Source organism: Apteryx mantelli, chromosome 13, assembly GCF_036417845.1.
Source record: "Apteryx mantelli isolate bAptMan1 chromosome 13, bAptMan1.hap1, whole genome shotgun sequence".
Classification (NCBI taxonomy): Eukaryota; Metazoa; Chordata; class Aves; order Apterygiformes; family Apterygidae; genus Apteryx; species Apteryx mantelli.
The window spans coordinates 21,204,790-21,221,423 of NC_089990.1; the positions used below are offsets into that span (position 1 = coordinate 21,204,790).

General features: G+C 40.8%; 1 protein-coding gene across 1 annotated transcript in view; it reads left to right on the forward strand.

Moving 5' to 3' along the window:
• COL4A5 (collagen type IV alpha 5 chain) overlaps positions 1-16,634 on the forward strand; it is an 88,501-nt gene that overhangs the window by 13,432 nt on the left and 58,435 nt on the right. Inside the window, exon 2 of the mRNA XM_067304308.1 lies at positions 10,898-10,957. Within this exon, the coding sequence (XP_067160409.1) occupies positions 10,898-10,957 (60 nt within the window). The remainder of the gene's footprint in view (positions 1-10,897; positions 10,958-16,634) is intronic.

Consider the following 16,634-nt stretch of genomic DNA (forward strand, 5'->3'; position numbering starts at 1 on the left):
GTAATTCATTCTAGGAAGAACAAGAGTCTGAGTTCAGCTCTTAGAAATGAAGTGGCCAGTAGTGTGGTGTGGACTGCCAACAGAGCTGGTGTAAGGCTTGTCTATTTAAGCCTCTGGTTTCAAAACTGAAAAGCCAACTAAAGTTACTGTTGGTGTGTGTCTCTCTTAATGCTCTCTACTCAGAGGTTCATGTAGGTGCTGCATTGTCTGCTGGAAAGTAACATGTGGTGTTGCCTTGAAGTTCATGAGCCAAAGTGGGCTGAAAAGACTATCTGGTAGCTTAAACCCTGTCTCTAGTGCTCTTTGCTTACACTGTCTACCAGGAGACATAAAATTCTTGCCAAATCTAAACCCAAATGCTTTTTAAGATGTATCTTTGGATGGCAGCATGAAGGGTAGTACTTTATCTGAGTTGCCATTTAAGGAATTCTTACATGTTTGCACAACATGATGTGGAGATGTTTGGAAATTTGGACTTTTGGGGGATAGAAGTAAAAGTAGCTGGTTTCTCAGGTCTTGTCTACTTTAGCTTTGAAATGTTTTTGGTAGGTCAGCTGGACCTGATTATTTTTGCTTCTGTGTGTCTCACCTGGCAAAACATACTACACTTAAGCCAGTTCTTTGTCCTATAAGACTGACAGGACACAAATGTAAGTTTTCAGAAGCAGTGAGAACTGTCCAGTCCCTTTTCCTTGCCTACAACCAAGTGCAAGGCTGGCAGCACTGGGATGTGAAAAGCTTTCTGGAAAGGGATTTTCTTGTTTTGGTTTTTGCTTTAGAAAATGGGAATGAGCTACTGCAAGTGCAAGGCTAACTTGTCCCTCAGCCTGGCTGCTTAAATAGTTTCTGCATGTCTTGGAGAGTCCTCAGCTTTTCTCCCTTTAAAGATAAGTGTGGAGAAAGGGAACGAGTCTGGGGTTGTGGGGAAGCTAACCAGATGCCCAGCTGGGCTCTTGTTTGCTGTCCTTTCTTCTCCAGTTCAGGTAACACATAGGGAAAGATTCTGCAAGGCCTCCTCTTCTGGGGAAAGACAGGATGACTTCTGTCTGTGCCTGCTTGCTGCTTTCCCTTTGGGCAGTAAGAAGGGGAGGTGGGAAGCCCTAACTCCTGGGAGGGTGAATGAAGACTGTTTCTATGTGAGCTGCTTCCTGCTGCCTGGCAGCCCCTCTGGGGCTTGCTGGGATGAGTCTTTCCCTGCTTTCTTTCTGGGAACTCTGATCTGCAGTTCAGGCACTCGAATAACCTGCACTGTTACTCCTTTGCTTTGCCACTTGCTGCGTCTTTGTGCAGCTAGCTGCTGCTGCATGGCAGGTCGCTCAGCCTGCCAAAATCTGTATGCGAGTGCTTCTACAGGTGGTGTCTCTGTGAACCTGCCTTAGGAGCAGGGAACGGAGAGCAGAAATCAGCTTGTTGCAGTGCTCCTAGCCCTATAGGGAGAAACTCTAATGGGCAAATAGTTGCAGTTTGGGGGAGAATGGAGATTAGGCAAGCTTTGGATTTGAATTTGGCAAGAAGACTGAGCCCAAAAGTTGTCTGTGGCTTTTTATTTAATTATGTCAGCTGGTCTAAGGAAAGGAATCTGTCCCTGTCTGCAAATGTTGCCTTTATTTTAACTAGAAATTGTTATGAAAGACTGTTTAATATACATTTTTCTGTAAAAGGTGTAATCAGGTCAGTCTCAAAACAGGATAGAATTACTTTTGTGTCTGTTTCTAGTCTAAATTAATGAATTTTACTGTTTTAAGGAGCTGCGACTTTTTACTATATCTGTTGTGGCATAATATTTTCAAAGTGGACATACCTGCCAAAAGTGTGTGTGCTCTGTATTCTGAGGGTAGTTATGCCAAAGTTAGCTTGCTTACGTTTTTGTTAATAGAGACATTCAATATTTTCAATCAAATTGTAGTAACTTTATTAGAATACAGTTAGAATACAGAAACCAAACTTACTAATTCTTAAATAGGTTGTATAATTAAAAGTTAATTTGGATTGTGGTAACTGGGTTTAGTGGTTCTTTTTTAGTTAAGTTTCGTGTTATTACTGCTGCTCTAAAAGCAACAACAAAGAATATAAGCTATTCAGGTTCTTAGATCATAAGCAAACCTAATGCTGCCTCTTAAGAGGAAAAAGAGGGGTTGAGTATCAATCAGATATGTCCTGTTCTTAAGTACCTGTTCTTAACCAGCTTCTGTCATGAATCCTCAGTCATAGTGGCCAGAACTGTGGCTACTACAGTTAAGAGCTTCCTCTGCAAGTCTGAACAGCTCTTGTATTGTGCAGACTTCAAAGAAAAATAGTGCCTCAAGGTGTAACAGGTTAAATTACATGTCAGAAGTTCTTTTTTAAAAAAAAAAAAAAAGATGGTCAAGAACTCTTGCAAACATGTATTTTGACTCTTCTATTTTAGATCATGAAAGTTACTCTCTCAGTTTCTCTAGCTAGGTAAATTGGGGGAAATGATTATTTAAAAGGGAGTGTAATAATAAGCTTTTGATTCAGATTTTGCTTTAGAAATGTTACTGCTTATAAACACCATACTCAAGTGAAAAAAAGAAAGGCCGTTTGCATTATGGAACTGTGGTGGTTTATACTGCCATAGCTAACTTAACGGTTTGTTACCCAAGGATCTGTGAGCTCTGCAGACGTGTATACTCATTAAGCCTACAGAGCATGTATGTGAAATCATAATTAGAACTCACAATAGCAGCTTTAACTCTACTTGTCCAATCCCCACAAAACCTTTTGTATCTTGGTTTTATTCATGTCCAGGCAAGTGAAAGGAAAACTGAACTTGTTGAAGATAAATGGTGAAATCTCTGACCTGGATGAGTAGTAAATCCTTTGCTGGGTAACTGTGCAGGTGTTTTGTTATACAGATCTTGGCAAGCTTAATAAATATGAGTATGCGTTCTTTGGGACCACCACCAAAATAAAGCTTAATCTTTGCCTACTTGGAACTTAGACTATTTCTTTTCAGTTATAAATAGCAAGGTATAAATAGTTGAATGCAAGGCTTGCATGATTACAGATGGGAAAATGTTTTCTATGCGTCTTTAGTCTTCCTCCTAGGACAAACACATTTCTAACAGTTTTCTGTTGAATACTGACTTTAATCAGATAGTGAATTTCTAAAAGAAGATTTTTATCTTTACTAGGAGAATGAATCTCCAATATTCATGCTTTTTTTTGCTGTAGTGTTGCCCAGTCAGGAACAATAGTGTTAAGCTGCGATGGTTGAATGCCATCAGTGATATTGGTGGCACTTAGGCATTCCCGTAGCAGCTAGTAGAACTGAGGTACAGAATTTGTCCCACTGTGTATAAGCTTCATTCTGGGAATAGGTTTTCTGCAGTTGTGTAACGTGTAGTTGCAGCATTTGCTGTGGGAAAACTCTCTTCTCCGCTTTAAATGGTGAGCGGAAGGAAATGAGGAAACGCTGCAATTCAGCTCAGGAATATGCAGTTACTACAGCAGTTCTGCAAACTACAAAACTGAACTGATTCTCAGCAGTAGCCAGTTGCATGTTCATGTGCTGTCTAATCTACATCTTGTAGCAGTTCCAGGAAATAACTTGTTTTTCCCAAATATGTATTCTAGAGACAGACTTGGTCAATTGAAGTTCTATTTTGCAGTTTTCTGGATTAAAAGGCTTCAAAAATACAGAGTTGGTCTAGTCTAACACTTTTCATTTCTTCCTCCCCTTCCTCTTTGGTTGTAAAGAGTTGGGTGGGAGCGATGCATGCTGTGCAAGAATTTGAGGGGTTTGATGCACCTCTGGGTCTTTAGACACTGGGCTTTGTGGCTTGATATGTCTCTCTATTCAGAGTGTAAGACTTGATGCAAGCGTCATTCAGCTTGTTCCTTTTGTTCTCCAAAGAAAGTAGTGTTTAATTTTATTACTTGATTAGCTTACTAACAAGAATAGCCAGTTGTGATGTTGGCAAGCACCAAAAGGAGAGACCTGAAGCACTTGATAATGAATGCAAAAACTTAGTATAAGGAAAGTGCTGTTCCTGTATTAGTTCTTTTGTAACACTTGGAAGGAAGGAAAAATAGAGCCTAAAGTATTAAGTCTAGTCTACTGTGTACCCCTCCTGAAATTGAGATTATACCTTCAACCCTAATTCATTGCCTGAGGAGCTGTGCAGTTAAGCCTGCTGCAGGTAGTAAAATGACTCATAAGCACATCAGCTTTGCAGAAATGCTTCCATTACTCATATCCATAAAAAAGGGGCAAAAAAGTATATGGGCTAGAAATGAGTTTCAGGTTCAGGAGTGGTTAGTGTATGTGTACACTGTGCGGAAGTGCTCAAAGATGAATTGCTTTCAGATGTTTTTGTGACTGTAGTTCTTCCTTTGACCATTCCTGTGAATGGGAATCTTACTAAAACCAAACTAACAAAAGGCTTAATCATATGCATTCAAGTAAATACTAGTGAGGCCATTAGAAAGAACTATGGGAACATGTAAATACAGGAGATAAACACTCATTGCACAGTGTCACTTGAGTGCACGTTAATCACTTTTGTAGCTCTTGCTGCTTACTCTCTCTGCTCCTTCCTCACCAACTATGGAATATTTCAGCTATGCCCCTGTGATCAGTGTGTTGCAGACCCTTTAATTTACTTTAAAAGTTTGGTTAACTTCTCCCAGGCAGTATTTCAGTTTGGTAGGGTTCTGTGCATTTTTTTTCTTGCTAGAGGGTATTTTTCTCACCTGTCATGGTTCCTTACAATGTAGTGCTATCAATAGCTGTGGGGTTCCCTTCAGGTCAGCATCTGTTTGTGAAGCTGGCTTATGCATGTTAATCCCAACAGATGTGGTGTGCTGAAGCTCAGTGGTCCTTTACATCATGAATGGAGTCTTAATACATTACAAACCACACAACTGTTTAAAATTAGTGACTATACTTGATCAGTTTTTGATTGCAACTTGACCTTTTGCTGCTACCAGAATTGAGCTGTCAAGAAAAACATGCGGTCTTCTCAGTACGGACTGCATTACTAGAGAGGTAATGTAGCTATGCCTTTGATAACCCCTCTTGTTTTTTTAAAAACAGGAAATTCTGGATTCATAGTAAAATAATTCATTAGGAAGATGTTAAAGTTAAATTGCTTAGTCTGTAGTTGTCCAGGCTGTTTGTCTCCTTCTCCAACTGTTTGGTGATACCTGGACTGAGAATTTGTTTGCAAGCAATTTGGGTCAGGTCAGAACACTTTTTTTTTTTTAATGGTGAATTAGTAAGCTGCCTTTGCAAATTCACTGCTTTTCTAAGAAGCTGTACCTCTCTCTTCTGGTTATTAACTTAAAATTTGTAAATCTCGAGTCCTGTCAATGACTTGCTTCCCTCCTCATCCCTTTAATCTTTCAGATGGAAAGAATATTAGAACATTGTTAAACTTCTATATAATTAAGTGCTAGTATATTATTTAAATACTAGTGTAAGCTTTTATTTGTTTTTTTATGATGCTCCTTACCCCTCACCCGGCAGGTAATTTCATTTAGTTTCCTTGTTGCTGGCTGCATGTAATAATAAATCACTTCCAAAGCACAGCTACACTTCCTATCTACTTTTTTTAGTTTTGCAACCCTGCATTGCTTAAGTTGTGCTGGGTTACTTTGAGTCTGACTGAATTTGATATAAAATCAGAGTAATTCATCTGAAGGTATTAACCAATCCTGTGTAACTTTTACTAACTTGCTCTTAGTGTTCAACAGATGAGGTTCTCCTTTTTCCTCACACTCTAAAAAAGTCCCACGTTGCTGTTCTCTCCAGGAACAGTATTCATCTACCTGTCTTTTTGTGGATATTTTGGCTAATACTGTTGTGAATTGCAGCTCTTGGGGGTGGGGGGAGAATGTGTTGAAATTCCCTTGTCATTCACATCTCTGGACCTGATGAACAAGGAGGGGGAATGTGCCTAATGCATAGGGCAGGTTTCTAACCAAAACAAACTTTGAGGATAATCTTATTCTTTTCACTGAGCTGACTGTAACAAACCTGTGGCCAAGAGTAAAAAGTGTCTGATTTGAAATGTGTAGTTTCTTCTCCAAACTGAAAAGCATATAAAAAAAAAAAAAACCATTCTGTTGGTGGTATAAAAGTTTCCTCAGTCTGTGTAAGATGCAGAAGGCTGAGCTTGTTTTAGAAAAGTTATCCTTTGACCAGAAAACCAATGCCATCCCTCCTTTTATACACTAATGAAAAGAACTTGCTCTCAACACAGTAGTTCAATAGGGTAGAAGCTGTCAGGAAAATCCAGTGAAAGGATTAGCTAAACTCCAATAGATTAATTAAAGCCCTCGATTGTGTCTTGCTATGCAAAAGTCACAGCAAAGGAAATGACAGTAATTTTAGGCGAGTTCACACTTACAGATACCTGGGGGTGGTGGGGTGTGTGGAAACAATACTGCAGGTAAGAAGCAAATCTAAGCCATTTGATCATGTTCTTACAACCTGCTCCTGCTTCTTGTCCATCCTCCTGCAGTCCAAGACTAGAAGATCTTAATGAGCATGGAGGTTAAGTGACTAATTTTTTATGATCAAGCCAAAACACTGTTACATCCAATATTTTTCAGCGTCTTTCCTGTCACGTATGGTCTGCAGTGTGTGTGTCCTAATGGCCAGAGCTAGGAATTGAACTGCTAATGAAGGCTTATGGCTGGCTAATGCAAGGCAGGCGACTTTGTTGTTACGAGTGGGAGAAACAGAACAAATGTACCAAGTGTAACTTGGTGTTCCTCTGAGCTTTGAAGTCACTTAATTTTTCAGGTCTGAAAACCCAGCAAGTCACTTAATTTTCAGAACTGCTGATGGTTTAGCTCTAACCAAGTATGGCAAACTGATAGTAGCCATCTAAATCTTGGTCTTGGCTTAGGTTTTCTATACTTAAAATGTTGTAGAGCCATTGTATTTGCTGTCTTTGCTTGACTGAGGTGTAGATAACTTATTGTTTATGTGCAGAAGAAATTCCAAGCATAGCTATGCATAGTATGGAGCCTGCATTTTTTTTAACATTAATGTAAGATACAGAAATAAACTTGTGATATCGGAAGTCTCTAGCCTGTGGCTGCTGAGTGGCTGACAAACTTGCACTGACTTGTTATGCAGTACATACTCTTCTGTAGCACAATTTTTATGCCTGCTTTCCCAAGTTAAAAATGGCCTTGAGACTATTGAAAGAGTCTAAACAAGAAGCAAGTTTTCATTTAGAATAGGTCATTAAGCTTTCTGGTTGTTGTTGACTGTTGTGTCAGCATATTTGACTTGTTTTTTTTATGCTATATGGCAATACGACCTGTAAGTGATATGAATGATCTTGATGTAGTCCCCATTCTCAGGGCTTTTTCTCTTCAAAAATGTTTGGTTTCTAAAAACTTCATTTGGTGAGGATGTAAGTTGATGCAGATAAGAAACAGACAATCTGCCAAATACTGGTTTTGTACAGGAAGATAAGTGACTGCTGAGGGAATACTTCTTGATAAGCTTGTGGGCGAATAGGTCTTCCCAGGATTTAAGCCAGAAATTACCACCACTTGATTGCAGTGGATATTTGAAGAGTTCTCTGATTGCAGACTTCTTTTGGCTTCCCTTCGCTTCTGTCTGGGAAAGACCATATTTCTTTCCTGCAAGTAATGCATCTGAATTAGATATCCAAAGGTATGTCAAATGTTCAGTGAGTACACCTGATGTCTCAGGACAGGTTAACTGGCTATGTTAAGAGTTTGCTCAAAGTGTAAGGATCTAATCTGAATATATAAATGGCTTTGAAAGAAGATCACAATTTTTTAAGTATGTTTTATGGTGGTAGCTGTATTGACATATTAAAGCACTTTAAACTAAAAATAGGATAAGAGGGAAACACTTTCTTTAAAAATTATATGTGAAGATTTAGAGCCATCTTAATAAAAACCTAGCTTTTAAACTGCAATACTGGGAAGGATGCACTCTTATCTTTCGGAGTCGTATTCACCGCTGCTGTCAATGTACGTGGGAAAGGTGCTCCTTTGTCAGCTCTTCCAAGAACTGACTTCGATTTTGCCAGCTGGCATCAAAATCTACAGAAGCAAGTGTGTGATCCTAAACCAGCTGACTTAAAGGTCTCTCACTTCTCCCTTTGCTTCATTCTGAGCCGCCAAGGTTTGGGAGGCTGGAACCCGTGGAGTGTGGGGAGCAGCTGGGTCACCCAGGCTGCTTCAGTCTTGAGCAAAGAAGGCTTCAGGGGAGGGGGAAGATCTTATGGCTGCCTTTCCCTACCTAGCTGGGAGTGTGTAGCAAGGATGGAGCCAGGCCCTTCTCATAGGGCACAGGATAAGAGGCGGTGGATAGAAGTTGCTACATAGGAAATTGAGATTCTTAGAAGTGAGAAATTTCACCCTGGGGGCTGTTAGGCACTGGAACAGGGGCCTGAAGAGGATGTGGGATCTCCACCCTTGGAGCTTTTCAAAATGCAGTGGGGCAAGGCCCTGAGCAACCTGCTCTAAGGTGCCCTGCTTTGAGTGGTCCCTTCCAAAGTGAATTATTCCCTGCTTCCATATTTGTGTGGTGGGTGTGCTGGTGTGGTGGGTTTGGGGTTTTGTGGGTTTTTTGGGGTAGTCTTCATCCTGACAGGATCGTTGTTGCACAACGTTTAGCAAGTCTTTGGTTTTCTGCTGCTTTACTATAGAGGTACAGTGTCAAAATGCAGAAACTCTTCTTATCACTATCTAAAAACTTACCTTCTCAGTTTTGTGAATATTTTGTTTCATTGTTTTGTGAAGTGGCAATGTAATCTTGTAATTATTTTCCCCCTCCACCTTCCTTTTCTCCCCACTCACCCCACCAGTTCTCTTGAAAACCCAGGAAACTTCCATGAGAAGCCTTCTCTGAAAGATATGAGACAGATTAAATGAGTCTCTTCTGTTTCCTAGTGTAAATGAATCCTCCTTATGCTGTGTAGGATCTTGATTATGCTTTCCATGGGTATGCTGTTAGCATGTGAGTTTTGCCACTGCAAAGCTTTTAGTTGGTCTTTTGAGCACTGATTTTTTCCCCCCCCCCCCCCCCTTGCCTACTTGGAGTCAGCAAAGACTTTCCGGTAGATCCCACTGTGCTATCTTTGTAATAAGAAACCAGCACTGCTGCGCAGTGAGATAGGTAACTTGCTATTTCTTTGTTTTGGGACTGTACTGCAAGGAAAGGGAATGTTGCATGTAACTAAGGTTAATCCCTTTTAAATGAAGTTTTGTTAATGGAATTAATCCTAAAACTTTTTCTAAAGAAACTTGCTTTTTTAAAATCTATTTTCGGAAGTAAAAAGGATCTTTGGCCCCCTGAAGTTGAATTAATAGGGTTACTCTGGTTGAAAGGGGCTTCAGGCGGTCATCTAGTCCAACCCAGCTCCAAGCAGGGTCAGCTATGAGGTTAGGCCGTGTTACTTAGGGCTTTATCTAGTCTGGTTTGGAAACCTAAACTGTCAAGTAAGGATCAGTTTCACTTTGGGAATTGACTCTGTGCTGTCACTTCTGTTAATCGAGAATTGAGCTTTCATATATATCAAATCTAGCAACTACTTACAAAAGCCAAATGCAGCATTTGGAGACATGCCCTAGTCCATCACGTAGCGGTATTGCCGTACTTAAAGCTCACAATGCTGAGGGTTTTTTCTCTGCCTTTTGCTGCAAGATGCTTTAGTTTATCCAGGGTTTGTGTAGCTCCAGGTGATTTAGGTTACTTGAGTGTCTTCATTCTGAGGCTTGCTAATGTGTTTAGGCTAAGAGCCAGGGCATTCCGGATGCCAGGTAGGTGATGGGTCATGTCTCTAAACGCTTCTGTGATAATGAAGACTAGAATGCAAGTGTGGGTGTACTTGAGATCTGACACCGGCTGGTGTCCCTGCCTGACTGCAACTTTCGCTGTACAGAATGTTCTTGTAGATTACTTAAAGGCAGGAAAGAGGACCACAAACCCTCAGCTCCTCCAGCTTTGGAAGTGTGTGCTGTACTCTTTCTTAGTATAATGCAATGCCTGTCCTCCAAACAAGTTGAAAGTATTTCAGGTGGTGTATCTTCTAATGTTGATTGTCCTTCTTTTAACTATAAAGATGCTTGAAAATTGATTACTACATATGTGTGTACAGACATTCTTCTGCAAAATGTTTCGCTTATTCCAGAAATAGCCCTTTTGCACACATGCTAGTCTGCTCATCTTTCTGAAAGTAACATGGAAATCTAATGAATATAAGATGATGGGGAGAGGGATATAAACTGAGCAGATGTGATACTGAAGAGTCACCTGATTTGGATTTTCCTTCTAGATCAAGCTTTCTTGTTTCCCTCTTCTGACCTCCAAAATATCTTCCTGTCTCTCCCCTTATGTTATGGACTGTTCTAGCTGTTTTGTCATGCTTGGGGCTGGAGCATGAATGCAGCTAGATGAAATCTGTTTTCAAAAAAATCTTTCCTCCATAACTGGGCTGTGGAGGGAAGGATTAATTATGTAGTAAGCATCTTTCTAGTACCTGTATAAGTATGCTCTTAAGCTTTAGACTTAGTTAAACTCCTGTGCAAGACCTGACATCTACTGGTGAGAGCCATAATCGGACTCCTTGCAAGGTGGAGGCATATGCCTAGAAGCCTGTTTTGTTGAAACTTTTCTCTTAAACAAGGAGTGATATGTTGGATTGTGTTTAAGCATAGATGTAAAAATACGCAATGGTCAGGGGAACTGTAACAAGTACAGGCACAAGTCTCAATAAGTGATTGAACTTTCAGTAAACTGTATCCACTTTGTCATTTAGCCCTTATGCATGCTCAGACTTCTTAGGCTTAAGGTTTTAGACTAACTTTTGTAATAATATTGCAGACATATTGTCTTATGCTGATTTAAAAACATAAAATTTTTTCTTTGTCTTTAAAGGCTTGCCATGGGTGCACATCTTTATCCAAGTGTGACTGCAGTGGAGTAAAAGGTGAAAAGGTAAATCTCTAATTTGTTTGCGGCAGACTAACACACCACCCAGCCATTTGCCAGACCTTGCGTTCTAATAGCATTTTTTCTTGCTCATCTTATTTTATTTGACAGTATTATGGGCGTGCTGCTTTTATGTCACTTCCAGCATCAAAGAAAGCCATAGCTGTTACAACATAACACTAAAGTCTTCAGGTAGTGAATCAGACCAAGTCCATCTGATGGTGTACAGAATGGGTTTCTTCCCATTGTTTTATCAAGAATGGGGAATGATGGAACAAAGTAATTTTTCCAGATATATGAGAGTAGAAACAATGAAGTAACAAATTCTAGTAAAGTATAAATAATTCCTTTTTACTGCTAAGGCCTGGCTATGCTAGCCTGTTACTGTGGGCAAGCTAAGGTGTGGATTTGTAGTTGTGGTTTTTCTAGTAATACTTTAGTGGGAGTTTAAAACCACAGGTTGCTTACCCCACTTTCCTTGCATTGCCTGCTCATAAGTGGTTAACACAGTAGCTAGTATACTCTAAACTTGCACTGTTCCTGCCTCATAACTCGTATTTGTATACTAAGTTCACCCTGTTGCTGTCTAGATGTTCAGCTGGACTGTGGAGGTGATACAGTTCAGATACAGCTCTCCCAACAACCACAGCTGTCACTCAAGCAGGTATTTGGTTGATAGCTAAAAGTGTATTCTCTGATCAAGCAGACTAACAAAACTTGCATGGTTCATTCAGTGCAACAGGCTGTTCGGGCTGCCCAGCCAGCGTCCTGAGGCCAGAAGACTTGTATTGAAATCTCAAAGCTTTCCTGCTTCCATGCAGCTCTGCGACTTCCAGTCTTACTGCCCAAGTTCAATATTTTTGTGCATTCCTTCATGTTTTGTACCAGTATTTCTTATGGCTTTACAGATCTTAATAAAATCAAGAGGTGTAGAAGCCACCTACTTTAAAGGGAGCTATTTATCTTTTGTCACACACACTCTTCTTAGAACAAACCAGATAATGCTTTTCCCCAAATTCCTTACATGGCAATCATGAATAACTGCCTTGTGCTTATCCTGGTAATATTATATTTAATGCATGCTATGCATTTTCCTCTAGTAGCTGATAACCTTTCTATAATCTCCAAACTTTAGACACTTTTTTTTCTTAAGAGCCCTTCAGAATTACTGCTCTTAAAACAGTTCTACTCTGTTATGCTCCTGTACTAGGTGAAACAAAATTGTAGAATTTGGACTGTTGGTAGTAATGAAGATTCTGATCTTCTGGTACATCTTTCTTCTGCCTTCCCTTCCCCCCCTCCCCCCTCAGTATTTCAAGGGGGAGAGAGTGGACAACAGAAGTACTTGAAAGTACTGTGGCCAGAATTATTAAACCTGGGTAGCTGGTACTGCAAGCAAGCAATTTCCTTTAAAGAAGTGCTGAGCACCTGCTGTTCCCTTTAGTTACAATAGGATATAGATGCTCAGCTTAGTACTTGCCTGAATCAGGCCCTTTCTCAAGTGAGGGAACCTAATTGTAAGTAAATTCTGTTTAAATAGTTCCCATGTAACACTTCCATTCATCGTCCTGCAGACAGTTTGCTTGAGATACAGTGGAGACTTCTTAAAGATGTGAAATTAAAGTCTGATAAGCTTGTCATATCAGAGCACTTAACGTCTTTCAGCATGATTCTAGGAAGGTATAGCTTGGGCTTACTGTGGGTTTGGGCTTTTGGGTGCTCTAGATTTAATTTCTGACACGTTTCAAAGGTGGTTTTGAAGTTATATAAACAAGTGTAACCTCAGATGAACCAAAGTGATGTAAAATACTCAATCACTATACGAGCATCCTAATGTGCTGACAGAGTTTTACTATTGGCTGAGGTTGAACAAGGCAGATGTCCAATGTTCAGAGTAACTCATGGAGCCACACCTACCATCCAGGTGTCTCCGAACAGATGAGCTCATTCCTTGGCATTTACTTGCATTAGTTCATTGTGTATATTCCTAATTTACATAGCTGGTGAAGAATATTCCCTTGATAACAAGTACTCTGCATTAGATTTGGTTAGCCAAAATCTGAACCTACTTGATACATTCCTACAGGGTCTTCAAATGGTGGATGGCCAAACCAGATGAATCCTAGTCACAGAATTATTTCATCTTTAGTTTAAAGACATTTGAACTTTAGGTTTACATTCCAAATGCAATCATAACAGCTGCAACTTTGGAGAACCTATCTGTAGTTCTCAGTTGGCCTTTTTCTGCAAGTCGCAGCTATTTTGTGAATTCAGTGAGCAAGGGGCTATTGCCTGGTTGGTGTGGATAAGGGGGGGGTGGAGAGGCAGGGGAAATGAGAAGTACAGCTTTTGGCATTCTAAGTAAAATAGATGATTCTTTTCTCCTAGTGATTCTACTTTCTTTCTATGCAACTGTTATATGCAGGGACCATACCACAGTTAGTACATTCCACTCCTTCAGTGTCACTTAATGATACTGAAATACTCTTTCCTAGAGAAAGGTGACTATCTTAGGGCTGTTTGTTTTGGAGTCAGGGGTTTCTTGTCCAAATATAGCCAACCACTGAGGTATGAGAGCCTCACTCGAGATCAAACTCTTAACGGGCATTATGTATTGTGGGGTTTGTTTGTGCCCCTCCAGACTGTCCCAGCCAATCACTAAGGAGAGCTGCAGGCTCTCCTCAATTCAGTTCCCAACCTCCGGCCCTTTTCTGGGGCAAATTATAGCTAGCCCAGGGCGGGAGAGAGAGACTTGGTAACCTTTTGTGAAGAGAAGGGATGGTGGCAGGGGAAAGCTCCAGTAAAACAAGCCTTGTGTCTGACCAAATATTTCTGTAATGGTTCTGCATCTTCCCTGGGAAACTTTTAGAGGGCGGCGGACTGATAAAAGTGTAGTAATTAAGAAAGGAGGGGGGCACAAAGGAAAACAAAGCTTCACCTATGGTAGGACTGTTGCCTTGTCTGTACTTTCTTGTATGGCCATGAGCTCTTTGGGGAGGGGATATTTGAGACTGTCACTTCTTAAACCAATAGGCAGATATAATGCAGGTTTCCATCCCTAGAACCACTTTGAAATACAGGCACTGTGATTCCTTCTTCAGCTAAGTAAAGTTATACACTGCATAATCCTGAGGCATGCCAGACTTTCACCAGCCCTTCAGAAGCTTGCGGAGCACTGGTGGTACCTTGTGTCAAGAGGCAATAAAAAGCAAAGTCTGTAGTTCTTAAATATGGTGCCTTGCCTGTGGAACTGGTTTGATCACACCCCCACTACATTATTTGCCCATAATTACAAAGCCTCAGTATTTAGACACATTGGCTTTTTTCCCCAATTCAGCTCTGGGGAGCCACAAGAGGTCTCTCAGTCACTGTCATCCATAATGCTGCCTTCTGTAAATGTGTGTAGGGTTTTTTGTTGTTGTTTGTTGTAGACTTGTTCTGGAATCTTGTATTCCTGCAAGACACTTAAAGCTGTTTTCAGATGATTAAGTGGGTCTGTAGCAGTGTACCACTTACACATACATTTGATGCAAGTTTCCAAACCTGGTATTATCTTTGACCCAGCCTTTGTGCAACTATTCTTTACTCTAGCCAAATGTAAGTCACTGCTACAACAACAAGCTTCAGGTTTTTGCAATGTATTTGATACTTGGCATTTCTGCTTCCTCTGCCAGTCACCTCAGAACTGGGAGTTAAACTCTGTAGCTCCCCTTGCCCCACTGGCATATGAGCAGCATTAGGCAAGGAGTTCTTTAAATTATCTCCCCTCCCTGATTCTCCCAGTGGGAGTGTGACAATGCATTTGTAGAACGGCTGGAAATTGGGATTACAGAAGCTTGTGTGGTGTTAGGAAGACAGGAGAAGCAATGTCAAAAGCACTCAGCGAAGCCCTGCACGTCCGTTCCACTGCATTTCGCTTCTGGCATCTAGCTCCTGCATCCAAGTCACTGTTCGCTTGCCTCAGGTCAACTGAGGTGCTGCTCTGCTTAGCAGAGCCTAGCGAGTCCTTTTTGATACTCAAAAGGAGCCCTCTTCCTAAGCATCTTAGCATTCCCTTCAGGATATCCAACTTCTGACAGATCAAGCCAAGTAATACAAATTGAGCTGTAACAAATAGGAAAACTTTTTCTTGTCTGCCTTGGGTAACCACTGCTCTTATTTAACTGCCTGCATGATGTCAATGGCTTATGTTTAACTCTGCCTCTGCCGTGAGCCCTTGTAGCATCACTAAGACATTGTGTTGGAGGATCAAAGCACCATAAGCTTTACGGAAAGCCTATAGTGCAATGGCTGGCAAAAGTAAAAAGCTTTCTCAAGGCTTTCATCCTCTGCTCGGGCCCACCTTACTAAAATTAAATGTATAAAATGGGTGGTGTAAACTGCAGTAATGTGTTTCAAATGATGGGAAAGGAAGAGCTTACTGGAGATGTCAATAAAAACTGATCACAGCTAATAGCTGGAGTGCTGTTCCTCACTTCCCCCTCCCCCCCCCCCAAAAAAAAAAAATCTGTGCTCAGTGATGAAAAACACTAAAGTGAGTGCATAAACTGCTGCATGCAGCAGCTTAAGAGAAGGAAAGAGAAATGCTTAATTGCTTCTCACTTAAGGAACTGGATGATGGCTGGCACTTGTGAGATCAACCTGCCTCACTGCTTAAAGCTAGTTCACAAATAAAAGCCAGCTAAAGGAGAGAAAAAAAGGAAAAAAAAGTGACTCCTCCCAGCAAGACTTGTAGCTTATTGGCTATTGTTACAACAGCTGAAAACAAGATCCAGCAATGCCGATGAGATCAGCTCCCTAGAGACTTGGGCCAATATTCAATGTTGGAAGGAGAGCCAAGGGCTACAGCAAGCAGCCTGCATCTTAGGGACTAAGAGGACATGCAGCCTGGGACTACTGTGGCTTTACTTTAAAGGGGTAGTACATGCTGCTACCAAAATGTGCTTTCTCACCTCCCCTTACTTAGGTATTCCCCTTTCTCTCCAGTGCTTGTGTGACCATGCTTAGAGCTGTCAGTGAACTGATCTCACTGAAAATGGATCTCTTTGCAAACTAGGTTCATTCTCAGCCAAATCAGCACTGTGATTAAAAAATTATTTTGCAGGATGAGTATTTGTGTAGCTGTGATAGAAATGTGTGGCTCAGGTTCGGAGGGACCAGCTTTCTCCACCGCACCTTAGATGCAGATCAGCTCAAAATAACTGGGAACATGTTATACTGTTCTAGATGAGTGGGCCCATGGGGTTCTAGCCATTCAGATTAAGGTACACAAATCTGCTGGGAAGCAGCTCTTCAGTTACTGCATGTGGTTAATTCATGGCCTTTTAAAGGAGAACTTCAGAAGGGGCTTGTTGATCACAGTGTGAGGGGTGCAACTCTGAAGACTCAAATGAATTGTGGGTTTCTAATATACTACCTCAATATGACCTCAGTGCACAGGGTCCTGGCAAGAACAGCTTCTAACGCCCCAGCTTGAAAGGGATTTTGGATACCTTGCCTTTGTATGCAGATACAAGAAATACATAGCCCCTTACAAAGTGTTTTAAAAAAAAAAAAGTCTGAGATAGTCATGACATTTTTGGGCCTTTTGAATGTATAATATTAAAGGAGCCCTGAGTCTTGGGGGAAACTTCTCAGGAAAATCCTCAGGGGTCCTTATTTCCTTCACTATTTCTCACAATAA